General features: G+C 47.4%; 1 protein-coding gene across 2 annotated transcripts; it reads left to right on the top strand.

Annotated features, from left to right (window-relative positions):
- The first annotated feature begins 579 nt into the window (after positions 1–579).
- Positions 580–24,793, top strand: CSF1 (colony stimulating factor 1). 2 transcript variants are annotated; one of them, XM_053392817.1, is made up of 9 exons: positions 580–1,104; positions 6,966–7,097; positions 12,495–12,560; positions 14,525–14,698; positions 15,724–15,868; positions 17,473–18,593; positions 20,184–20,242; positions 20,557–20,615; positions 22,507–24,793. In XM_053392817.1, exons 2-8 carry the CDS (start codon positions 6,972–6,974, stop codon positions 20,612–20,614), a joined length of 1,749 nt encoding a protein of 582 aa, XP_053248792.1. In that variant the 5' UTR covers positions 580–1,104; positions 6,966–6,971; the 3' UTR covers position 20,615; positions 22,507–24,793. The 2 variants fall into 2 exon arrangements, with proteins under 2 accessions (XP_053248792.1, XP_053248793.1); XM_053392818.1 differs by having other exon boundaries at positions 585–1,104; positions 18,466–18,593.
- Positions 24,794–25,788: the final 995 nt, after the last annotated feature.

The raw sequence follows: 25,788 nt of genomic DNA, 5'->3' as shown, positions 1-25,788 counted from the left end.
TAGTGTTTCTGGTTTAGAAGATGGGCAAGGGCAGCTTGGATGGCACAGCAGCTGGTAGTTGGTGGCAGAGGGGCTCAGGAACATGGGGCGGGCCCCAAATGACACTCCCCAAATGAACACCTGTGCTTTTTAAAAATGACAAAAGTGATGTGTGTGAGAGAGAGATGATTGTGTTATGCCAGAGATAAAATAACAATTGACACTGGCATGCAAAAAACCCCAAAAATATCAGAAAAGACAAAACCATTACTCAAAGACATGTGCATTTAATCCAGCATGGCCCAAGGTGTTACTTTGCCAAGACTTGCTATTAACCCTTCTCTGTGCGCTAGGCCACTATTATCCTCATTTTACAGGTGAAGTTGCAGGAGCGAGGCCTTAACTAAACGGTGATCGGACTGCAGCCTCCGGCTCAACCTGGGAGCAAGCCCCGTCGAACTCAATGGGATTTACTTCGGAGCGGACATGCCTTGGATTGCGTGGGGAAAGTCTCTAGTGCAGCAATTCGGGATATGCGGATGGGGCTTGGCAACTTGTTGTTGCCACGAGAGAGATGTCGTCTTTGCCAGACTCGGGACGTCTGGGTTAGGGATAGGAAGGAAATTCCCAGGTGAAAACACACCCACCCGGGCATCGCGATGCGGAGGAGGCCCGTCGTCTGAAGAGGCGAGAAGGGGTCCAGCAGAGGCTTCTTTAAGCGCTTCCTAGTTCTGCAGCTTCTCAGTGACAAATCTGGGGAGGGGACTACAGCGCAAGGGGAAAAAAGAGGCTTTTTTTTTTTTACAAAGTGGGGGAGGGCCCGTCGAGAGGAGGGAGCGTGGCGCCGATCCAAGGTGATTTCCCGTAAACCACATGTTCCGGAGGGAGCCCTTTATAAGGCCGACGAGTCAGGCAGGCGGCACTGAGCGGACGGAGGCAGCATTTCCTGGGCTTCGCGCGAACTGAAAGCACACAGTCCCAGCCCCCTTCGCCGGCCGCTGCTGCAAACGGGATTAGCCTGCAAGAGGGAAAGAAGGCGCGCCCGCCGACGCTGCTTTCTCGCCAACCCGGATCTTAAGGCGGCGGATTGGGGCGTTTTCGGAGCGGGCTGCGTGCAGGGCCAAGGTAAGGAGGGAGCGGAAAAGCGGAGCCCGTCGGGAGGGGACTGCCTGGGTCTCTTCTCTCTCCCCTCCCACAAAAATATATTCGAGTTTATAAGACTAGCTAGATAGGCAGCAGCCGAAGTATGAGGGTCTGGAGTTGCCAAGGGCGCAGATCCCCCCCCATTGCGTTTGGGAGAGGGGGGTGGCGGGCGTGCTTCCTCGCGAGTAAGTTCGTGGCTGCCCTTTCAGCCGCGCAGCCTGCTCCTCCGAGGTGTGTGGCGTGTTTACGCGGCGCTTTACTCCGTAGCAAACACGAGGAGGGCCGCAGGGCTTGGCGCAAACTTTGCAGCCAGGTATTCTGCTTTGGCTGCTAACGCGCAAAGCGCTACTGCTGATCCGTGTGTGTGAGAAACTTTTCCCATCCAAGTGTCCCGGTTTGTGCATAGGGCATAGGAGCCAATTTCTCGGGGTCGAGGGGTCCCCCCGCCCCCACCACAAGTTGATGGGCATTGCCATTCAAATTGTATGGGTGAGCCCCGTCATGTGATCGATCATTCAGGGTGGAGCTTACCTGGCCCCCCCCGTTCAAGTTGGCACCCTTGGCATTGCTTTGCGCCCACCCGCTGCCTGGATCCAAGTATTGAGGCTTCCCTTTCCCTGCGCTATGCGCCGCTTGCTCTCCGCCTCCCCACCTCCCTTTCACGCCCTCCTGTCATTCTGCGCGGCAGACGCTGCAAGCTGGTTATAAATCTCAGGCTTCGGAGGCGGGCGGGGTGGAGGTCTGACCCTGCCGCGCAACTCGGGCGCGTGTTCTCTCGGAAGTAAGGCCCGCGGCGTTTTGGATGCTTTAGTTGAGATTCCTGCGTTGCGGGGGGTTGGCCTAGATGACCCCGGGGTCCCTTCCAGCTCCACGATGCTATGGTTCTACTCCCCGAGCAAGCACAGGGCTAAATAGCCTTGAGTAGTTACAGTGCAATCCTACCCATGCCTACTCGGAAGTAAGCCGCAGTGGATTCAATGGAGCTTACTATCCGGTAAGTGCGGTTGGGATTGCAGCCTCAGTTGCCTCTGGCATGATATTTCAACTTGCCGCACTGTCAATACCTCAGGTTGTTGTATCAGTGCCATCTGCCACGAGACATTAACAGTGCAAATATTGGCTGGAGTGGAGCTGCCCACATGATCCTTGTAGATTACTGTCCTCCGGTAACAAGTGTGCTGGCTTTGCAGCTCTGCCTTTTTATGCTCTAGCTGCAGAAGAAGCTTTATGATGCTCATATGAGGGTGCTCACTCAGAGGAGGTCTGGGTGTGAAGCTGGGCTCGGCCTCCTGCAACACAGAAACGCCAGGGGTGCCCTCTAAGCATATGCAGATTGTTATCCCTTGCTGCAGATTAATAGCTGTGCATCTCCACTTCTTTGGAGTGAGAGGATGGGGCATCCGGTTCAGAGGGTGGGACTCCTAGGAAGACTTGGCTTCCAGTATCTCCCAATGCAATTAAATGCTCCCTCTTGGTTTTTAGGCTGAACAAGCAGGGAGAGCCCTAGCGCTGGGCAGAGTGAGGCGACTGGCAGCAGATGCTGAGTCGCACTGAAGTGTTTGAGGGCAGAGCTGTGTGTGTCATACACGCAGCCTCCTCTGTGCCCTTGGATGCAATTGAGGTTAAGATCCTGTTCCTAGTGATGAAGAAGGTTCAGCTGTCATTCTGGTCAGCATCTGTATGCAGAGTGCATGTGTGAGTTTGGGGAGCAGAATATTGTCCTCCTTCCCTGATAGCAACATGTCTTGATTCTGAGCTAGATGAGGATTACAGTCTTTCGTTTTACACGGAAATACTGGGGAAAGTCCTAATGTGCTCTGCATGCACTCACCTGCTGAAGGGATAGAAACTTTAATCTCCAGAGCTTTCTGTGACTGGGCAAGGTTAAATAAACAAAGCATGACTCCAAAGCCTCTTCCAAACCTTATGTGTGATGTTTTTATTATTCCCTCCTCCCCTCCTTTCATGTTTCCTGTTTTCTGTGCCCAGTGACTGGACCGGCAGCTTGGTGCATTTGAGGGACTTTCCCAGGACTCAGTGTAATGCTTTCTTGTTAATGGATGTCATGGCATAGAATGAGGCTCATGTGAGCTTGGGAGCAAAGTGTCTTTTTTAAACTGTGGAATGGAAGATGCCAAGGGAAACGGTGGGTGGACATGCAAGGACATGTCAGGGAGAGACTCTGCGCTTGAGTAGGAAGGAAGGAGGAATGAAATGCCTGGGCCAGCATTTCCTACCCCTGTGCCCTCCAGTTGGCTGGGGCTGATGGGAGCTGCAGTCCAAAACATCTGGAGGACATCGAGTTGGGGAAGGCTGGCCTGGACTAGCTGAAAGAAGAGCATGAGAGCAGACTAGGAAGAAGGTGGGTTTAGTGTCTCGCTAGGGTGGCACCAGAGGCTTCACAGCTGTTGCTGGAACACAAAATTAAATTGCTTGAGAAGTGACAGAGAGGCAGATGTAGGGGAAAAAACCCCATCTGCTAGTCTCTTATATCTCTCACACACCCTGACTTTGTGTGTGTGTGTGTGTGTGTGTGTGTGTGTGTGTGTGTGTTGCACCCAAATTGGGCTGGACAACTGGTTTTGTTCTGTGCTGGATACAATCCACAGTATTAAAAGTTCTACTTGGAGTACACCTGTTTAATGGACCTTTGTTAGTCATGTCCATTAATTTTTGTGGGTTTGTACAGTAGTTCTGCATAGAAGAAACAATGGTTGCAACCCTTTTTGGTTATGGAGATCTTGTTTTTCCCCTGGAAGTTATTTGCGAGTAACTCTCCTTGCAACAGAACCACAAGGAAGCTGGAGAAGGTTACAAACTAGCCCCTCCTGCCTGCCATAGGATACCCACCACATTGTCCTAGGCAAAGCCTTCCTGAGGAGGGAATTCCAGAGACTGGTTGTCTCTGCCTTGCCGCAGACAATGAACAGGACCTCGGAGGCCAGTATCAACATCACGTGGGTGAAGGCAGTTAGCACTCTGGTTAGCAGACTGCTGAGTATCATCCAAGTGCCCAGCTGTCCAAGGGAGCTCCCTGGAGATGAGAGAAGTAGCACAACAGAGGCAAAGTTCCTTCTATGGCAGTGGCCAGTGTTGGCTGCTTTGGGGGAGGGGGGAAGAAAGCATGTGACGCTTACATAAAATGACCTCAAGGAAGTTAGTGGATGCTTGAACCCAAGTTAGACTACAGCCCTCCACCCTAGTTTTGCTACTTAGTTTTGCCCTCTGTCTGAAACAGTTGCACAGCCTGTTAACGTGAGCAGAAGTGTCTCCTGGCACTGAGCTCCAAAACTGAAATGCATTATGGAAGGAAGTAGAGATAAATGCTTCTTTAAAAAGAAAAGGAAAATGCCTTCATGATCTGATGGAATGGCCAAAGATGCGAAGGGGAAATTCCAGGTGGGAAGGCTTAAGGGTGACAAATGAGCCTTGCTCGCTTCCAGTGGCACCTGGGCAATTTCTGGCCGTATGACCCTTGCTATGGAAAATGGAAATTGGTGCTGTGGAAGAAAAGAGGATTGGGACAGAGACGGCAATGAAGGGAGGATAAAATAATTTGGAAGAGGAAAGGAAGGCTGATTAATCGTGAGAGAATTTGAGCAATAAAATCTCAACATATTGTGGAGAAGCAAGAGCTGTTTTTGTTTCCTTCATGGGGGAAAAAGCCAGTGCTGTCACAGACTGGCAAAGGCATATTTATCTGAATGTGCAGAATCCAGCTGAGGCCTAAGAACTGGGAAATTCCCAGCTTGGCTACAGCTGACCTCTTCTTCTCCTAATAAGAAAGAGGAAAAGGCGGTGGGGTGTGGGGAGGAATGGGAAAGGAATGCTTGCAGGCCAGATTTAACTCTTCCAAAGCTGCTGGGAAGGGTCCTCTTTCTGTTTTAATTATTACACATAATGGGAGCATCCGTGGAGAAATAGGACACCTCTGTGGTGCAGACTCTGTACATAAATAGATGCCCAAGTGTAGCGCTTTCTGCAGGTCACCATGGGTGGTAGAAGGAAACGCTTATCTTTGGAGGCATGCCCAAAGTGTGGAATTGTAATGTATTTATTTATTTTATATAATGGCAGAGTCCCAGCACCAAAAATCCTAGTGGGAAAGCGCAAAGCATGCAGGTCTCGGAAGGAAGTAACGAGAGGATAGTTAAAACCTCATCACTCTTCATTTAAAAAATGTGAGGTGCAGTCATAGCTATAAAGTCTCCATCCAGAAGATGTTAATAATTCAAATAACTCAAATCCCCTATAGTAAGATGTCATGGCTAGGTATTGGCGGGGGGGGGGGCAAGAGTGAGAGGACAGAGTTGGGGGAAGCGACTGATTCTCCAGCACTTGTGGCTTGGAAGGATAATGTGCGGCAGACCACACTGTAGGGGAGAAAGCACTGGATGCTCTTGTAAAAAGAGTTAAGTAAATTCTACAACACTGTATTATATCTAAAAATAGCAAAATAGGCACATCCCTGGGCCAGCCAAACATACATGCTTTGGGATGCGTTTTTGCAGTGTAGTGCGGATTTATGTTGAGCAGAAACAGAATTTGAATGAGAGAGGAGAAAGCAGATGGTGTTTTCTTTCCCTTCTCATAATGCTAGAACAAAGGCCACCCAACAAATCTGAATGTCGGTAGAATCATAGAATTGTAGAGTTGGGTGGGTTTCTGAGGATCATCTAGTCCAACCCCCAGCAATGCAGGATTATGCAGCTGCCCCATATGGGGATCAAATTTCCAACCCTGGCATTATCAGTACCATGCTGAGCTATCTAGGTTGACAGGAACTCTATGGCACTTAGTGTTCCCAGGTGGTCTCCCATCCAAGTACTAACCAGGCCTGACCCTGCTTAGCTTCATAATAATAATAATAATAATAATAATAATAATAATAATAATTTATTATTTATACCCCGCCCATCTGGCTGAGTTTCCCGAGCCACTCTGGGCAGCTCCCAATCAGTGTTAAAAACAGTACAGCGTTACATATTAAAAACTTCCCTGAACAGGGCTGCCTTAAGATGTCTTCTGAATGTCAGGTAATTATTTATCTCTTTGACATCTGATGGGAGGGCGTTCCACAGGGCGGGCGCCACTACCGAGAAGGCCCTCTGTCTGGTTCCCTGTAGCCTCACTTCTCGCAATGAGGGAACCGCCAGAAGGCCCTCGGCGCTGGATCTCAGTGTCCGGGCTGAACGATGGGGGTGGAGACGCTCCTTCAGGTATACAGGACCGAGGCCGTTTAGGGCTTTAAAGGTCAGCACCAACACTTTGAATCGTGCTCGGAAACGTACTGGGAGCCAATGCAGATCTCTCAGAACCGGTGTTATGTGGTCCCGGCGGCCACTCCCAGTCACCAGTCTAGCTGCCGCTTCCAAGATCAGATGAGATCGGGCGAGTAGATTCATGACAGAGAAAACTACTTCGTCCCTTAGCGCATATGTTAAATCATGGGATTTGCTCCTGCAAGTTGTAGTGATGGCTGTCAATCTGGATGGTTTAAAAAGGGTTCAGACAAATTCATGGGATATGAGGTTGGCTCCTAAGCATGGTTGCTCTGTTCTGCCTCCAGTATTGGAATTGGCATGCCTCTGAATACAGTTTGCTGGGGAGCAACCATGGGGAGAAAGGGGCTGCACTCGGATCCTAGTTCTGGGCTTCCTATAGGCATCTGGTTGGTCAATGTGTGTGGTGAGAGGATGTTGGACTAGATGAGCCTTGAGTCTCATCCAGCAGGGCTCTTCATATTTTCTTAGGTTTATGTTTATGTCCACAAGGCTAGAGGGTGCATGAAGGTGCAGGCTTCCCCCATGTTTAATCCTGACTCTGTCTCATTTGTTGCACAGAAAAAGATGATCTCCCACATTGCAGCGGCCTTTCTCCTCCTTGTGGCCTTCGCTATCCATGGAACAGAGCAGAAGAACAGAGGTTGCAGCCGCTTAATCCATGATGTTCACCTGAATCGCCTGCTGGACCTGGTGAGTTTCTTTGCAATTAGTACAGCAAAGGTGGCAGGAAAGAATGGATCAGAAGATGAATCACCTGGATCTTACGCTGGGCAGAGGCACCTCTCCAGACAAGCCACAAACCATAGCCAAGGTTTGTTCTTGGCCTACCACTTGTGGTTTGTCTGGGGGTAGACAAACTACAAGCCTGAGTTCAGGCCCAAAACAAAATATGGTGATGGCATAAAGTTACCAGTTCCTTTGGTCAACAGAAGGCAGTGCCCCTGCTGTTTGTTAGTTCAGTTTGAGTCGGGATGCTGGATGATCTTGTTCAGTTTGCCTTTTTAAGCAAATGCATGAAAACTACTAAAAATCAACAGGAAATATATTAATCCATCCGTGCCTGGAACTGTTTGTTTCTCCGTTCACAAGCTGTTCTTGCCCTAAGGGCAGAAGTTGAGAAGGGGGAAGGTAGAAAATGAAAGTAGAGAAGACATAGTGGAAGGAAGTTGAATGACTGCTTTTAATTGAGATAAATAGTGCCATTTTAATTGGGGATAAATGGAGCCAATATTGTGAGGAGGGAGTGTTAACACTGAGCATGCTTCTAAGGAGGAGGTTCAGCTGGATGCAGCCTGGACTGTTCTTGATTCTGCAGGCTAAAGAGCTTTTAGTGCAGCTGTGTGTGTGTGTGCATGCGTGTGCACTCTCTCACACCCATTTCAGCGCTTCCCCTGATGAAGACTTTTTAGTAGCTAAAAAGGGAGGTGCGGCATGGGGACCACTGCACAGATTCTTAGGAGGGTAATAAAGCATTGCTCCAGCAGGAAGTGCTAATGCAATTATAGAATGGTAGAGTTGGAATGCACCATTCTAGTCATGGGGAGAGCAGGTTGGGGTGATTCAGAACTACAACATTCTGGAAACAAGTGCCTGGAATTTTCCTGACTCTTGATCCTGCTTGGATCACTTGGGAACTGCTGGGAGGTCTCTGCCAGTGGTTAACTGTCAAAGGTCCTGGCTTTGATCTTGCCTACAAGGAATTCTGTGGGCTTCAATCAAGATTCTTTTCCACTGTCAGTCACAAGTGATTGTGGCAGCAAAGCATGATAGTTAGTTAGGAGAACTAGAAGCAACCAGGAAAAGAAAGTTTCACAGGACTAACTCAAGGGCTTAATCATTGGGAGAATGTGGCTCTCTGTGGCATCCTGATTAGGGATTGATAACTTGAGAAAAGTGTGTGGAGGTTCTGGCAGTTATGGGAATGGGACCTGCTGGCAGTTTACTTCCTGCAGAAGGTTAGGAAGACCTCAGATTCTCCATCCCCTTATCAAAATACCCTCATAAGCCTTGCTGCCCACCAAGGCAGTGTGTGGTATCTAATAATTGGTGTAACTAATTGAGAGAAGGCTGGAGTGGCTTGGGATCAAAGCTTACAGTTCTTGTACCTGTAGCATTATGCAGAATCCTTAGTTGGACCCTCTTCCATTTTCTAGGTTTGCCTAACAGCTTGCTCATTCTGTAGCCCAGACATGCATTAGGCACTAAGATAATAGTCTTGGTTCCAAAGATGCTGATCAAGAGCATCTCCCTCTTTCCACAAGACTGCATAGGGTGGCACAAAAGCCTGAGGTGGTCCTCCAAAAAGAGCCTCTCTAAAGTCTTTCACCTGCCACAATTACTTGATTTGTGCTCAAAAATAGGTTTGCCACCTTGACATCCATGTAGCTAAAGAAGTGCAACCCTTGAACTGCTTCATGTTTAGTAAGACATTAGTCAGCTACCTTAAAAACCTTTTCTTGTGTTTATGGAGAAATTCATAAATTAAATGATGAGATAAAATTAAATGCTTACATTCTGTCCCCATCCTTTTGCCTTTGGGAGATGCCCACTGGTGGAGGAAGAGGAGTGCGGGGGGAGCGCACCGCCCCCGGCAGTGTGATCCCGGCAGGGTGCCATCGTGGCTGGCCTCCCCCGGGCTGGGTGCCACGCCCCTGCGGGCAGCGTGACCTGTCCCCAGGACGTGTGCCCCGCCCCTGCGGGTGGCGCGCCATGCCCTCGGGATGTGCACCAGCCCCACCACCGCCTGCTCTCCGCCCCCCGGTGCCGTAGCATGAAGCTCTGTTATTGGAGATGCCTTCTGCAAAGCTTGTTGCTATGAGTTGCTAGTACATGCAGGTCCCACTACTACACAAACACTTGTTACAGAAAATTCACTTATTCAAACATGAGGAATCAGTATCCAAACCTTGCTATACATGACACAGATTCAGATACCCCAACATCTGGACCTGTGTGAAGTACTGTAAACAAATAAGCAGCAGCAGCAGTAATAGTAGTAGTAGTAGTAATAATAATAATAATAATAATAATCCCATCTGACTTCATTGCCCCAGCCACTCTGGGCAGCTTCTAACAAATTAAAACATTAAACACAGTAAAACATCAAACATTATAACTTCCTTGTACAAGGCTGCCTTCAGATGTCTTCTGAAATTCAGATAGTTGTTTGTTTTCCTGACATCTGACAGGAGGGCGTTCCACAGGGCAAGCATGACTACTGAGAAGGCCCTCTGCCTGGTTCCCTGTAACCTCACTTCTTGTGATGAGGGAACAGCCAGAAGGTCCTCAGAGGTGGACCTCAGTATCTGGGCTGGGTGATGGGGCTGGAGACACTCCTTCTGGTATAGAAGGCTGGAGCCATTTAAACAAGCCTTTAACTTTTTGTGTTTTGCCGGTCATTGACAGCTGTTTTGCCAGAAACCATGATGGGAGGGAGGGGGAGAGATCAGACAATTAAGAAGGCATTTGGTTTCCTTCCTTGTTTGCCTTTTGCAAGGTTTCCCTGGGTTTTTTCATTTGGGTGTTGAAATTCTGTGGTTGGGAACACCTTAGAAATTCCTCCACTGGAGTCAGTGGAAATCTTCTGCTTGTTATGTAAATGCTTGCTTCACAAACAAATTCCTGAGAATGCATTATGCTTGAATAGCAAGACCTGTATGTATTGTCACTTTCCAGGATTCAGCTCTCTCTCCTGGAAAGCTAATTTCTGGCTGTTTAGATGGGCACATTCTGTCTCTAGTACACAAGTCGAGGAATGCTAAAGCACCCTGCAGCGCACAGCTTGCCACTTAGCACACTTCAGCTGCTGAGGTATATCAAAGAGTAACTATGCATTTCAAGTACATTCTTTAGGCTATAGCAAATCACTCTCTTGACATTTCCAAGCAGTGGAGGTGGTCAGCGCCATTGCAGAGTAATTAAGGGGTTTTTACTGCCATCTACAATGTGTAATAGTCAGGGTGTGAGGTTGAAACTGAGTTTTGGTGTGAGATTAGGGGTCTTAGAATCATACCACTAATTTCCCCTCCGAAGATGCCGGAGGAGAAAGCTCTAAAGCCTTAACATTACCTAAATTACTATGTAGAATCAAGGACACAACTGGTACTAATTATCTCTTGTTTGAGAGTGATAACAGTGTCTGACTTGTACAAATAAACTTCTCTTCACAAAGTCTCTTCTGGGCTAAAAGTAATTTGATATAGTTGGTCAAAGCTAACATTTGATCACTGCTCCACAATTGAGATTCTTCCTTAGTTGTAATTTGGGCTTGCAACCACCAACCATTAAATGATTTCCTCTTTTAAAAAAGAAGCTGAAAAAAGTAACTCGGGTTTTTGCAAAGCTGTTTTTACTTTTGGTGTACTTTGCTTATCTTAAAGGAGCAATAAACCTTAATTGGGAGACTAATGAATGAAGACCTAGATATCTTGTAGCACATCAGGTGAAATGAAAATAGTCTGTTCAGATTTAAGAAAATGCTCAGGAGAGAGCTCTGCTGTAAAATGTGTGGTCTGGCTTGCAAAGTGCTGGAATATTTTTTTTAAAAGGTTCTGCTGCTGCCCCTTTAAGTTTCTGTGCAAGAAGCCAGGATGCAAATCAAAATGTTGTGCTGCCTGCCAAGGATTAGGTTGTTTAGCTAGCTGTTGCTGTGCTGACCCCAGAGCTGTTCTTCTTGGTTCTATAGAATCCAAAATCCTGTGATCTCTTGGCCAAATGGAAACGGGATCACGTTTGTAAAACCAAAACTGAAAGTGAGGTGGTCCTACTGCTGCATATGCTTCCCTCGTCTTTTAGGGCAGTGAACCTAAACTTTGCCCCTTCCCCCGCCCTCATTGTGCTTGCTTTTGCCTGGGCTTCTCTGTGATGAATAAATGTTGCTGGCGGCTGCTCTCTCCAGATAATGAAGCAATTGTTTCCAGTTCGACATGCCCTCCTGGCAGTCCCATCTCGTGTTGGCCTGCCGCAGAAGCTCCAAATCATTCCCTGGCGTTTTTCCCTGCCGGCACTAGGCTGAGAAGGTGTTCTAAAGTGCTGAGTCAGCACTTGACTTGGAAGGCACAGGGTGGTAGATGCTTGACTTCTGCCTCTGGGCAAAGAGAGCCAGCTGTTTGCTTTGGTAAGGATTTGCAAAGTTCAGAGCTGGTTCAATGGCCACAACATGGTTCTTGCTGGTTCGTAGCATGGAGCTTGGTGCCCCTGGTGCACTGACACCAGTCAGGGCAGAATATGCTTGTGCACATGCTTCCACTACTGCTCTAATGTGCAGTGTGTGTTTTCTAACAAATTGCAGTTCAGAAAATAGCAGGGTGCACATTGCAGGTGTCTTCTGTGATCTAAACTATATGTCCTTTTTAAAGAAACTTGGATGTATTTGCAGAATCTTAGCTGGCCAAGTAGCCAAGGCGGTAGATTCCCAGCAAAGTGACGAAGCTGGCTGACAAAGTTGGCACTTGGATTATCAGTCCTGCAAAACCATAAAAAGAGAGTTCTTAGATACTCAATCACTCATTTCTAAATCTTGTCATACTATCACTACTTGGCTGCCCCTAACCCTAATCTCTGTGACTACATTATTACATGAGCACTGTTCCACAGCATTTGATATTTTCATTTACATACATTCATTTGAAATAAGATGGGTTTATGAAGCAATTCTGTATCCTCCCACCACGCTGACGAAAAATTCTATGAAACAGTAGTCAATATCCGGAATCACTGTTCAGTGTTGGACATCATATTTGCTGAATACACAAAGCTTTACAGCTTGTCTTTCATCATACAAAGTTTGGTACCTCATTTCATTTAATGATTTTAAGAGACTTTGAGAGTAAAGATTTCATTTTGTACTTGTTATGGTTTGAAGGAATTCTATAAAGATTGTCTCTTGTGTATGTACATGGTCATCGTGTTGCCTAGACATTGCTGACATTCTCTTTGCAACACAGGGGTTTGTTTGGTCAATAAAATATTCCTAGCAGTGTAGCCTGGTGGGGATATTCTTTCCTGTATTCTGGATTCCTTGATGAAGGAAACTAAACTAAAAGTCCACTACAGTTGCTTTGACTTGACTGTGCCGTTTTGTTACAGGTTGATAGTCAGATGATGAAGCCCTCTTGTGAGCTGTCCTTTGAGTATGTGGATGAGAGAGAGCTGGTAAGTTGGAATTGTGAGACACACATCTGCTGTGCTGCTGACACCCCTGTAGGACTTGGTGTGTGTTACCAAGGAATGCCTCGTGTTTAGACGGGGGGGGGGGCATTTTTCATCCCTGTTGGGCAATGTTCTGAGGAAAAAGTGGGAATGGCCAGACATACATTACTCTCCATCTTCCATCATGGTGGTTGTATTTTAAGGGCACATTCCAGCCAAGTAACACCCCTGGAGGAGGAGAACAGAGCAGGACATTGAGGGATTGTGGGCTGGGCTCCCCACCCCCAGTTGAGAACAGTGGCTTTGAACATCATACCTTCAGGGAACACCTTGCGCTATTGTGCTGTTTGTGTTTTTAATACTATACTATGATTTGAGCATTATGAGCCTGTGCAAGCCTTAGGCTTAGGTTCATGTGCTCCCCCCCCCTACACACACACCTCCCCCCTCCTTGCACAGTCACCAAGTACCTTGGAAGTTTTCATCTCTGGTTGCAAACCAGCCACTTTTATGTTGAAACCCAGGGGAATTATGGTGTGGTGAAGATCCTGACTTATGTTCATGATCTGAAGAATCAAATGATGGCTTATGATCCTAGTTGGTTGTCTGTTCGTTGCTTAAACTAAGCAGACTTCCCCTGAGTTTGGATATAAATGAGGAACTTTGGTTTGGAATCAGGTGCTTCCAGTCTCTTCCTTGTGGCCATTCTAGGTGAGGAGGAACTGTGCAAACACAAGCACATCACACATAAAACTCTAAACAAGGAGTTGGCAAACTTTTTCAGCAGAGGGCTGGTCCACTGTCCCTCAGACCTTGTGGGGGGCCGGACTATATTTTTTGGGAGGGGAAATGAACGAATTTCTATGCCCCACAAATAACCCAGAGATGCATTTTACATAAAAGTGCACATTTTACTCATGTTAAAACACGCTGATTCCCGGACCATCCATGGGCCGGATTTAGAAGGCAACTGGGCCAGATCTGGCCCCCGGGCCTTAGTTTGCCTACCCATGCTCTAAACCATACTTCAACTGTTGAACTGAGCCACTAGCTTAGCTGAGGAACCTCTGTGTATCTGCCAAATAATTCCATTTTGTTATAGATTATTCTGGGGCAGGCATAGGCAAACTCGGCCCTCCAGATGTTTTGGGACTACAATTCCCATCATCCTTGACCACTGGTCCTGTTAGCTAGGGATCATGGGAGTTGTAGTACCAAAACATCTGGAGGCCTGAGTTTGCCTGTGCCTGTTCTGGGGCATATCCTGGAACAGACACACTTTTCCTGTGGGATTCTGGCTGGGCCTGTTGAGATTTAAACACATGCCTGTGTTGTATTGGCACAGCTTGTTTGAGAGGAAGTTTGGTAATGGCAGAAGATGTGCTGCCTTTCCAGCAACTTGTCTCTCACTCCTGATCTTCTTACTGAAGCACCTTTGATGAAGCTTCTGAGGAACCCTGAGTTCACTTATTTAGAGAATGTGTGAGCTAAAATCCTGCATAGATGACCTTGTGGTTAAGTCACCAGTCATGGATTTGGGAGACTTGGTCTTTCTGCCCATCCCAGCCCCTTATAAGATGTTATACAAGTCCTGTGGTCTCTCAGTTTGCTTCATGGGGTATTTCATCCTGAAGGACACTTGAAGAAATTTCTCTGCTGGCTTCAGGGGAATTATTTTAAAGCAGCCCTTGCTTGGGAGTTCATCAAAGCTGTTATTGCCCATTCTCTTGGCCTGTTCTTCTGGACCCAATCCAATTACTCAGAGTGAGAAGCCAGATCAAGAGAAGCTGCTCCTCTTTTTCACTCTAACCACCATTCACTTGTTTGGAGAGGGAAGGTGGAATCTGTAGCACCAACAAGGAGAAGTAGCAACTGGGGGCTGATGATGGTAGATGCCGTGCATTGCTGATCTTTGACACCAGCCATGAGTCTTTCTATGATGGACACCTGTCCCTGTTGCCTTCTAGGATGACCCCAAATGCTTTCTCAGAGCAGCATACTCTCCTCTAAGAAACATCCTTGAAAGTATTGAATTCAAGCAAAATACTCCGAACTCTGACACAATGAAGGAGGTAAAGGACTGGCACATAGAAGTTGGAGACTGCATGGAAATTAATAGCAGCGATGAAGAAGAGAGCAAGGTAACCTCTTACTTATCAGATTTGCAGTTCTCACGGATGCTAACAGATCTGTGGTGAGACTTAGGAGACTAAATGGCAGCTGAAATGTGTGCTCTATGAAAGTGGGAAAGAAGCTGGGGACTGATAATACTTGTGTGACGTATGCACTTGCACTACTGGCTAGGGTGGAGAACCCTCTGGCCCTTCTGATGTTGCTGGACTACAGCTCCCATCATTCCTGGCAGTTGCCGATGCTGGCTGGAGCTGATGGTAGTTGGGAGTTCCACAACAACTGGAGGGCCACAGCTTCCTCATCCCTGAGCTAGAATGCTCTCTTTGAAAACAGCAGTCTGTTAGGGCTGCTCTACACTTGATGCTACTCACTTCTTTAGCTCTGGGGTGCAGGACTCCATGAGTCAGATCATGACCATGATGTAGGGGACGGAGTTTTAATCCATGATGCCTCCATCCAAATTACTGAGCCAGTATGGTGCAGTGGGTGAAGTGTTGAAGTAGGACCTGGGAGACCAGAGTTCAAGTCTCCATTTGGGCATAAAGTTCACTGGGTGACTTTGGGCCAGTCACTGCCTCATAGCCTAACCTACCTTACAGCACTATTGTGGGGATTAAAGGAGGGGAGAGAACCATGTACACAATCTTGAGATCCTTGGAGGAAAGGGGGAACATATAACAGCAGTAACAAAAATTAGGCAGCACCTATGCTGGTTATCTGCAGCTGGAGGAAAACTCTTGACGGTTCTAGCAGCATCACAAGTGATGCAAGTTCTTCTCTGCGCTACTGAGACCTCTTAAAACTCTTACACTGCTGAGTGTTCTCCAAATGAGGTTCAGAATCCATCGCTGAGAATTCAGAGGTGCTGGAACCCTGTTTCGTGTAGCTAGATAGCCTTTGCTGGGTCACAGTGACTGCCTCTTGCTGCATATGCTGCCTTGGATATTTTTTATGGTGGCTGTTTGGTTCTGGTAGATTCAGATAGTGGCTCATTGATTCCCACCCCCCTACTTTCTCTTTTTGTCTCTTATAGCACTGCACCAGGCCATTCTCCCGGACTGCAAGGCAGATGCTGAAGCTGGTGCATGAGTACTTCAGCAAAGCTAAGGAAATCTTGTCCAAAGGAAATTTCAGCCATGATTGCAGCAGAGTCTTTGAGAAATGTTCTGACTCAAAAGGTAAGAGTACAATATCTCCAGGTAACAGAAAATTCTGGGGTTTTTTGCATCTCCTGGCAGCTGTTGGGGCAGCATTTGAGGAGCAGGAAGCTTCCAAGTTAACTTGGCTTTTCCCAAACTAGCGCTGTCCAGATGTTTGGGGCTACAGCTGCCATTAGTTAGCCCTAGCCATCTGGGGGGTGTCAGTGCACTGGTGAAGGCCGAGGTAAATGGAACATTCCGGGTTGGGAGGGTATTCCAGAGCTGCTATTTGTGCGCATTTGTTTGTGTGCTTCTGTCTATTTACACTTGTTTGTGCGGTTACTAACTGCTAAAGCCTTAAGTCAACAGAAGTTTCATGTTTTTGAAATGAGCATTATCTCTTTGATCTGTGGCAAGGGCAAAACCGACTATGTTAAGAGTCCAGCAATCAATTCAAGGCCCTCTGCATGCTCATCAGGACACAGTGGGACTTTTAGCTTTCACCTCCCCCTCTCCCAGTAAAATATGTATTTCCCCCACATGGCTTAAGAGAATATTCAAAATGTGTTGACAAAGGCTGTTCAAAGATCCCTTCTGAAGGGTTTCTTCTAACCTTGGAAGTTCTTTGCTCATGCAAAGTACCCTGACCTTTACAAATAACAGTCTTGTCTGCTTGTGGTCAGACCATGAGGAAATCCCAGAAGTGGCTTGGCATACCATGTCTATATGTGACCTGCAGAAATGGGATCTTCTGCCAGGGCAGAGGTTTGGAGATGTCATGCTTGTGGTGGCCCTCAAAACAGATTGGCCAGGCAGGGAGGCGCTGGGCTACGCAGACCAAAGTTGAGAAGACACTGCATTGCTGTTGATGTTCTTATACACATACATGCAACTCTCAGAAACAGCCTTAAGAAAAAGCCATCCTATTGTCCGCCTTTTAGAAGATGCTCACATGGTCAGGCTTATTGCTTTGGCCTCAAGTGAACCACTTCCTAGCTTGGTTTGCCTGCTCATCTGGTCCAATAGGCACAATGACGCTGCCCATTCTCTGAGTGGTGCTTGGTTTTGCCGGTGTGGAGAATGCAGTCGCTGTCTTCCTCTTGAGTCCATATTCTATGTTCTGTCCCTATGTGCACATTGCCTGCAATGCTGGGAAGGACAGCGAAGAGAGGAGCACCTTCCTCCCTTGATTCTTGCTTGACCAGCTGCTTCTTGCTTGACCAGCTTGCTCCCTCTGCTGTTCTGCTCATGGAGGCATGTGCAGAAGCTGTGGTTGCCCTTGCTTTGGCTTGCTAAACTAGCTGAATCTTGATCCGATGCCGTTCCTCCAGAGTTGGTTCTCTGGCCTCTTTGGTATCCTGTGTGCTCTCAGTAATCTTGGGCTGCATGTGATGCTCTTGGGAGTTGCTGTTCCCAGCTGACCTTGCAGTGTCCTGTTCCATCCATTGGTCCCCTGGAAGCCTTGTGGTTGCCTTGCTGCCTTTGCTTCATTTACTTGTTTTGTTGCTTTTTTGGCACTGGTCTGCCCCGCCTCAGCATGGTGGTTTTTGAGGGAAGGGGCTGATCTCGGCTTGAAGCATCCATTCTGTTCTTCTTGCTGGTTACTCTATGGCCATTCTCTTCTCTTTATCTGGATCTTTCAGGTGTGGTGACTGACCAGGACTGCCCGTGTCCAGCCACAAGCCCCATGAGTGGCAGAGGCTCAGCTTCTCTCCTTCCAACCTTTGAGCCTTCCTCTTCCATTGCAGACCAGCTGGACAGCAAAGAGGCAGCTGCCAGCACTCTCCAGCTCTTTATGCAGCCTGGCACCATGCAGACTCAAGGCGGGTCACAGGGTAGCACCAGGCCCAGGATGCCTAGGAGCACCCAAAGGGGCCAAGGAGCTCCAGTGCCCACGGATTTCGTAGCTAGCACTGAGGCTGTCATGTCCTCACTGCCAGAAGAACTAGCGTTGGCAGCTGTGTCCCAGGGACTTGACCCTCCGTCCACAAACATTGCATCCTTCCTGGACTCAGCCGTAACCCTTGATTCCTGGTCCCCCAGGCTCAAAAACATTTCTCCCCTTCCTTCTAGCCAACAAAGCATTGAACCTATGGGGACAGGGTCTCCTCTCCCTGGTTCTGGGGCTGGCAGCAGCCATGAATTCCCTTCCCATTCTTCCCCTTTCTCTGGCTCAACCAAACCCTACCTCAGAAAGCAGTGGCTTCAATCAACTGAAATGGATGTATCTGGTTGGGCTATGACTGACACAAGCAGCGCACCTGGCCTAACTTTGGCGTCTCTTGCCAGTTTGGACTCTGCAGAGAGTGCAGGGGTGCCCTCCAGTGGCAGTGGGGCAGCCCTCTCACCCAGTGACCCCACACTCTTCCCTGTCTCTGAGGATCCTGTCTCTGCTGCACAACAGCTTTCTAGATTGGTGGTGACAACAAACAGTCCATCATCTCACAGGCAGGTACCCCCAGAAAGCTACTCCTGGGGGGCGGAGGGAAGCCGAGGTAGAGCCCCAGGAGTACTGCACAGCACCCAGCTCCGAGAGAGACGAGCGGAACAAGAAGAGGGCCCAGCCAAGGGCAGGGAGCCGGAGGATAGCATGCCAGGTCCCAGCCCTGATCTGAGCTTCATTCCTCCGAACACAGACAAGCACAGCGAGAAGCCAGAAGCCAGAAATACCCAAGGAATGGCTGTGACTTATGTGGTGGTACCCAGTGTCCTGGGAATCCTGTTGGCTGTGGGTGGCCTGCTCTTCTACTTCCATAAATCCAGGGTAAGGTCCAGACCTGACTTAAACTATTCTCCTTTATTCTCTTTGGGTTGTAAATGTGGGGCATAGCGATACCTTGTGACTACATCAATGAAGAAGGCCGAAGTGGCTGAACTCAAAGTACACTCCCTCCTCTCAGGGTAGAACGTTATTGGATGTGAGCAATCATCCATTTGCATTTCTTCTATTGGGATGAGGGGAAGGATTAGCCAGCTAGGTCTTAAGGGGTATGCGTCTCCCGGCGCATAATTCCCACTGTCGCTGTGTCCTGCAACTAAATGTAATCCCAGACAGTCTAAGCAGTTCTAAAGCCACAAGTTAGATCTGTTTTTTTATGGGGGAAACTCCTGTGACTCTGCACCACAAAGTCTGGAAGAGTTCTTGGCAGTAAGAGCCTAGTGCTGGGGGTGAATGCTGCTGTCCTTGATGGGTGATGTTGAGCGGATGAGTTCTCCTTCCTGTGACATAGTTCTCTCATCTGTCTTAAGTAACAATGGTCACATTTTCCAGCCTAAATGGACTGAAAGTCTTCTGGGAGTTGAAAGTGATGCCTTTCCCAGTAGGAACCCAATGGATATGTAGCAGTGGTCCATTGTACTTCATCTTGCCAGTGGCGACTCACCACCTCTTCAGGTTCTGGACAGGGCTTAACCATTCCCACGCACACGCTTGATTCATGCCCACTGCTTAAGAAGTCCTATAGAAAACTGAGAGCATCTCTTGATTTGTGGAGCTGCCTTGCAGTCAGTGTATATGTTCAGAAGGTCGACTCTTATCGCTACTGTTAGAAGAGGGGATGTAGTTGTTTCTTGCATGCTAAAATATTAGTTATAGTTTCAGGCAGGCAGTCCTAATAGCAGATTTCTTTTCATGCTGCCTTTATTGTTCACCATCTGCAGTGAGATCCCTGTCTCATGTAACGACAGGGGGAACATGAGAGCCTTTTTTTTTAGGTATAGGAAGAGTGTGGTTGAGATGGTGTTCATGGAACTCTTATGGGGAAAAGCAGATTTAAAAGGCAAAGTGTTAAAAATGGTATGGGGAGACAGGGCAGGAACCTGGTGGCATATCTTCACTTGTGTCTGTGACACCAGTTCTATGGATGCTAATGGCATTGGCATAAATAATAAATATAATTTTATTATTTGTACTCTGCCCATCTGACTAGGTTGCCCCAAGGAAATTCCAGTTATGCTTGGGTTTGAGGTTTGGGGCTTGGGATGGGCCTTTACCAGCAACTGGTAAAGTTGGTTAGTGGGTGAACTGATGGCCTCCTAGCCCTCAAAACTACAATGAGAGCTTGCTAGGGCAACATGCCTGCTTGTCCTCCTAGGACAGGCATAGACAAAATCCGGCCCTCCAGGTGTTTGGGACTACAATTCCCATCACCCCTAGCTAACAGGACCAGTGGTTAGGGATGATGGGAATTGTAGTACCAAACATCTGGAGAGTCGGAGTTTGCCTATGCCTGTCCTAGGACAACCATAGCATCTCAAACTGCACAGCCAGTTTGACAATACTAGCCATGCAACTTCACTCTTGCTTCATATCAACATTCCTTATAGTAGTAAATATTTCCTTTCTTCCACACAGATGCTAGCCAGGAGGCGACTGCAGAGAAATGAGAGAAACATGGAAAGACAAGAAGGAAGGTAAGAAGGTGGAAGGTTTGCATAACTCAGATGTATAACTAGGGTGAAATAGGCCCCTTGCTCTCAGATAGCTAATTCCTTGAGATTCCATCAGCCTTGGGAGGTTGCAGTGAGTTGTAGAGTCCATGTCTGAAAACTTAGCCTGTTCCCCACAGAAGGCAGTTATTGTGTACACCAACTATTGTTGAGAGGAAAAGATAGCAGATGGATTTCTACCATACAGAGGGAGATGTAGTCTTGTGATGTATCAGTTCTTGCTTTTAGTCTTCAGTGTTGGACTTCTAATGCTTTCCCCCCTCTCCTTTCCCCCCTAGGCCACTGAATAGAAGGGAGGGAGATGTGGAATTGCAGATACAGGAGGAGGAACTATGAGGTAAGAACAGGTTTTGATCTGATTCAGTAGGGCTACCCCCTCCCTCATTCTGTATCTGCAGTGGCCAGCCAGACTTCTAGCCATCATGACTAGTAGCAACTGGTAGCTTTATCGTCTGTGAATTTGTCTTAATCCCCTTCTAAGTTCGTGGCCATTGCTACATCTTCTGGAAGCGAATTCCGTAGATGTAACTGCACTGTGTGAAGAATTCCTTTCATTCTGCCTGCCTTGAATCTCCCACCACGCAGCTTCACTGGATGATCTCAGGTTCTAGTACTGTGAGAGAAGCTCCCTGTCCACTCTGGCCCTCTTTTCCCAGAGAAGGTCTATTTGCAGGGGTTGTGTATTCATGGATGGAGCTGAGGCACATCCTTGTGCCACAAACAAATCTGGATGGGTGTGGGGGAAACGGGACCTTTAGACTCAGAGGCAGCGTCCCTCTGATTCCCAGCTACTGGGGACAGACTGAGAGCAAGGTTATTACCTTCTTGCCTGGCATGTGGTGCCTTGGCAGATGTGTCTGGCTGGCAACTGCTGGAAACGGGATGTTGGAGTAGACAGGCCTCTGATCTGGTTTTCCATGGCTCCTGTGCTTTTTGTGTGTGTGCTCAGAAATTGGTTTATTGACCAGCCGAGTGCCGTTGGGCACATGCAACCTACCACCTCCTTTCTGCGTAGGGACATGTTTCCCGCAAATGTGTCTTAAGTGCAGTGGAATGTGACTTTGTCCTTGGGGGCAGCCGCAGATAAGGATCTATGCAATTTGTGGTGCATTCTTGGTTTGGGGGTGGGGACTGAGGAATGGCTTAGAGAACTACCACTTGCTTGCAGGACTTTCCTTTTGTTGTTGTTGTTGTTGCTGCTGTAACCCTTGTGTAAAATGTGGGAGCAGAAAGTGGCCCTCGTAGGATGTACCGGAGTCAAAGCTGCTGGTCATTAAAACCTGCCCTGCTTCAAAGACTAAATAAGTCTCATTTGAAGGTCTGCTGCCTCCTCCTCCCCACATTCCGTTTTAAGGCTCTTGGCCAGATGCAGACTTTTGTTGTTGCATCTGAGATCTATGGATGAAGGGCGGTATACTAATTAGATAGATGATAGATAGATAGATAGATAGATAGATAGATAGATAGCCAAATCCTCTCTCCTTTCCCAAAGAAAGTTCTGGGGGAAAACTATACCTTTATTAGGTCAACATACTTTGGTTGACCTAATAAAGGTATAGCTCTAATATGGATTTTAGAATACATTTCCCTGAAGTTCTGTGATTTGCTTCCAATGGCTTCATTTAGATCAGCCCCACATGACACTAGGCTCAGCTCAAGGCTTGGGGGGGGGGAGGTATAACTGCTCAACTTTCTCCTCTTCTGTTTAAAAGTGCACTCCTAAAACTGCCTTCCCACTGGGGGGAAGGTAAGAAAATTTCATACCTGTCAAGAGGCAAAATAAGAAAAATCCTATGAGTTAGTCCTCCATTTCATAGAAACACTGAGTCAGCTCTCTAAGCAAGCAAAATTTGGCAAGTAAACTAGCTTAGTTTTGAAATGTGTATTTGGCAATATTGCTTTCAAAAATCGGGCTCTATTTAAAAACAAAACAAACTTTTGGTAGTCTGTCTTAGTGCTTTGCTCCTTCCTATGGTGCTACTGTTGTTGTGATTGTCGGCTGAGAATGGATTTTTAATAATATTGTTGCATTTTTGTTGTTGTTATATTGTAAATATGAACTGTGTTCTGTTCATAAGTTGCTTTAATATTCCCTGAAGAGAAAATGATTAAAATGGAAATCTGCCTTGGCCAAGTCCTGCAAAGTGGCTTGGCCTATGCTTGAGCCACACATGCCCCCTTTGTGGTTAGACATTGTGTCATTGTAATGTTTGTCTTCTTCTTTCCAGCTGGACCCCTTTCCCTCTGGGATGACAAGCCACGTGGGGACTGGGCAGTAAGCCCCTCTTTTTTAAAAGGACAGCCCTCTTGTTACTACTGGGAGAAATTAACACAAACTGGACTCTGGGAACTGAATCAATTGCAGTCCCTTCTCACGAAGAGTGTTTTCTCTTCCCAGACATGTTTTAATTTTTTTGCGACGGAAAGGGAATTCATCGGGAAATGGACGCTATATTTATTCCTGTCATTCAAGGTTGGCTTTCACACTTAACTGCAAGCTGCCCTCTTTCTGCCAGTCAGACAACAAGCTGGAGCTTGGTGGGAAGGATGGAAACTGTTTGGAAGCTGACTTTGGACTTCAAAAGGCCTCTTCTGATGGTGAGAGAGGGAGTTTCTAAGAACCACTGTGCCCTACTGCCTTCCAGAGTGGAAAGGGTGACATCCTCTCCAGAGATGGATGTTGAGTCTGCCGTTTGAACAGCTATGTATCTGGGAAAGAAGACTCTCTTCCAGGGCTTCCAGCTCCTTTGGAGAAGAGATAGGATCTTGAGACTTATATCTATATATTTTCCTAGGCATAACTCCCCATAGATATGAATAATGGCACGTTCTGTAGAGAGAATGGGCACTCTCTCCCCACCTGCCTTTAAGCCATGTGTATAATGTAGCCCAAGGAAGGACATCCATTTTCCCTCCTCCCCTGCAAAACATCCTCCATTTTTAACTCCCCAAATAGCCTAATGCATTAATCTGAGAGTTTGCTATCCCAGTGGCCTTCTATGTCTTCACTCCAGGGGACCCCCTTTTATTAATCCCAATCTACAAAATGGGACCCGCTTTTAACTTTTTAACTTTTTACCAGGACTAGCAGGGGTCACTTAATAAAATTAGATTTTAGTTGCACTTTCGGGCAGACTAGTTAAGGAATACAGCACAGTCTTATGATGACGACTCCTAGCTTAAGATGGCTTTTTAAAAAATGGGGTTAGATAAATGTAGCACCAAGCAACTGTCCCATCAGTGGAAAGATTTCTGCTTGTGCAATGGCACCCCCCCAAAAAAATCTGTTTTGGGGATCTCCCAACTCTCCAGTGCAGAATAAGGGAGAGAAGGGTGGGTAGTTAATTGCACAAATAGAAATCCTTGTTCTGTTGGGATTCTGCCCCATCTCTGTTCTAGCAGGGCTTTATGAATGGATCTCTCTGTCTTTATCAGATAAGCAGAGCCCTGCTGGATCAGACCCGAGAAGACAACCAGATGCCCACGGGAAGCTGGCAAGTAGGCTGTGAGCAGAGTAGTCCTTTCCTGCTGCTACCCAGCATCTGGCATAGTGCCTCTGTTACTGGGGGTGATATATAACCACAACCTTTATCTGCCTGGAAAAAGTGATGTGTTTATATCACTGATGCAACCCATCAACTGAAATCCAGTGCGTTACACACTCGGGTAATATTGTCAGAAAATGTAGAATATAGCACTACTCCCAGTTCCCCATACCCCACCTGCATTGTGTCTTGACCCAGAGAGGAAGTGATGCCTTGTAAGTCAGGACATGAGCAGATCTGGCACTGAAGTGGCTGCAGCTGTAACTATATCCATAGGAGAGATGCAGCCTCTTCCAGCTGTGTTTAGATTATCCACTTCCCAGAGCCTGCTGAACAATGCAAGGCACTGCAGGGAAGTTCAGCAGTACAGAAGTTAAATATATTGGCCCTGTTCAGTTACCCGCCTCCCCATTAAGGTGAGCTTGGCCCTTGGAATTGCCAAAGCTATGCCATTTTACAGAGATTGATTCCCTCCCCCCCCCCGCACCCTTGATCTCTTGTACCAATGGAAGGAAAGTGTTAAGACCCACCCCTCTCATCTTCCACAAATTAATTTAGGAAACTTGGGGGCTTTGGTAATCTGTGCTCCCATGCCTACATTTTCCAAGTTAAAGCAGAATGGTGGGGGGAACTTGCAGGGAAACATTGGAAAGTTGGGGTGTACATAACAACAACATAAACTTGCTGTTTCTCCTCCAGATGCCCCTGCGAGCTCTATTCCTCCCTGCTGGGTTTACTTAGAATTTGAGAAGATGGGTGGCGGGCAAGGGTTAAGTTGTTGTTGTTGTTTTAACGGAGTGAAGGCATTTTCAGGGGAGAATCTAATGGGGCCTACCCGCCACCGTACCCACTGCCTATCCCCTGCAGTGCTACACCCTCAATTTAGGATGCCAAATGTATCATGGGTTTGAGGACCATCCTGTGTTTATTGTGTATTTCTGCTCTGAAGCTTAATAATTGCTGACCCGGGAGCTGCAAGGACCCACACTTTCCTTGCTCCCCTGTGCATCTCTTTCCATGTTGTAGTGGAGAGCTGATGCGTAGAGGGCCAACGGGAGTTGCCGCAGCCCAGCTCTGAAGTGAAGCGAAGCTCTTGCACTTTGTATACTTAACATGTTTTGCCTCCCGTGTGCTGAGAACATTCCCACCCTGGATTGAATGAGTGAGTGTCGATGAGTGAGTGCATCTGGTCCAGCCTCTTGCCATTCCATGCCTCTTCTCCATCCATCCTTGCCACAACCAGCAGCCCTTATCTGCCTCACCTCTTGCCCTCCCTGCGTTCTCCATCTCTGCTTGTAGCTGCGACGCTGAGCTGGCCTCAGGGTAACGACGCTGCCTTTCCCCATTTGTGCTTTAATGTAATGGATGAAATGTTGATAAACTGTATTGGAGGAAGGTGTGGGTGCAACTACCCAGGCTCTGTATGGGGCTGATCCTGCCATGTATGTTGCTCCATTGATGTGAGCAGGCCTCCATGTTTGCACCAAATGCTGGTGACTCTCTTATTCAACATGCCAGTGCATCATATTATGCCTTATAGTGTGTGTGTGTTTGTGTGCAGTGTTCTGAGACCCTGAGGGTATATGGCCTGGTTGGTGTTCAGGGCTTGCACACACTAATTTTGATCTCGCTAATTCAATGATCACTGCAAAATTGGTAAAAGTTGCCTTATTTTATTTCTGCTTGCACTTGCATTGCAGCAAAGGGGCCTTCAGTGAAACATCATTTGCCACCCCTTCTTTGCTCCTAGTTTAGCTGCAGTGCTCATGGGCAGCTTGCTCACACCTCAGAGGCAGACAAGTTCCCTCTCTGTTTTTGGCAGAGACCAAGCATTAGCTACTTGTATAGGTCAATGAGCCATGGCATAGGACTACCTTTTGACATGCATCAGATGAAGAACAGTCCCTGTTTGTTTTAGCACCCTGTGGCCAGGTTTGCAGTGGCGTTTGGATGCAGCAGTCAGTA

Source organism: Podarcis raffonei, chromosome 6 (assembly GCF_027172205.1).
Source record: "Podarcis raffonei isolate rPodRaf1 chromosome 6, rPodRaf1.pri, whole genome shotgun sequence".
In the NCBI taxonomy this organism is placed as follows: Eukaryota; Metazoa; Chordata; class Lepidosauria; order Squamata; family Lacertidae; genus Podarcis; species Podarcis raffonei.
This window is presented reverse-complemented; position numbering and strand designations above follow the sequence as displayed.

What these genes read in the sequence shown, in the direction of transcription:
- CSF1 (XM_053392817.1), top strand. Translation starts at nt 6,972, where the DNA reads ATGATCTCCCACATTGCAGCGGCCTTTCTCCTCCTTGTGGCCTTCGCT. An exon ending in ATGTGGATGAGAGAGAGCTG is followed by an intron (nt 12,561 to 14,524) that starts GTAAGTTGGAAT and finishes GTTGCCTTCTAG; the next exon opens with GATGACCCCAAATGCTTTCT. An exon ending in TCTACTTCCATAAATCCAGG is followed by an intron (nt 18,594 to 20,183) that starts GTAAGGTCCAGA and finishes TCTTCCACACAG; the next exon opens with ATGCTAGCCAGGAGGCGACT.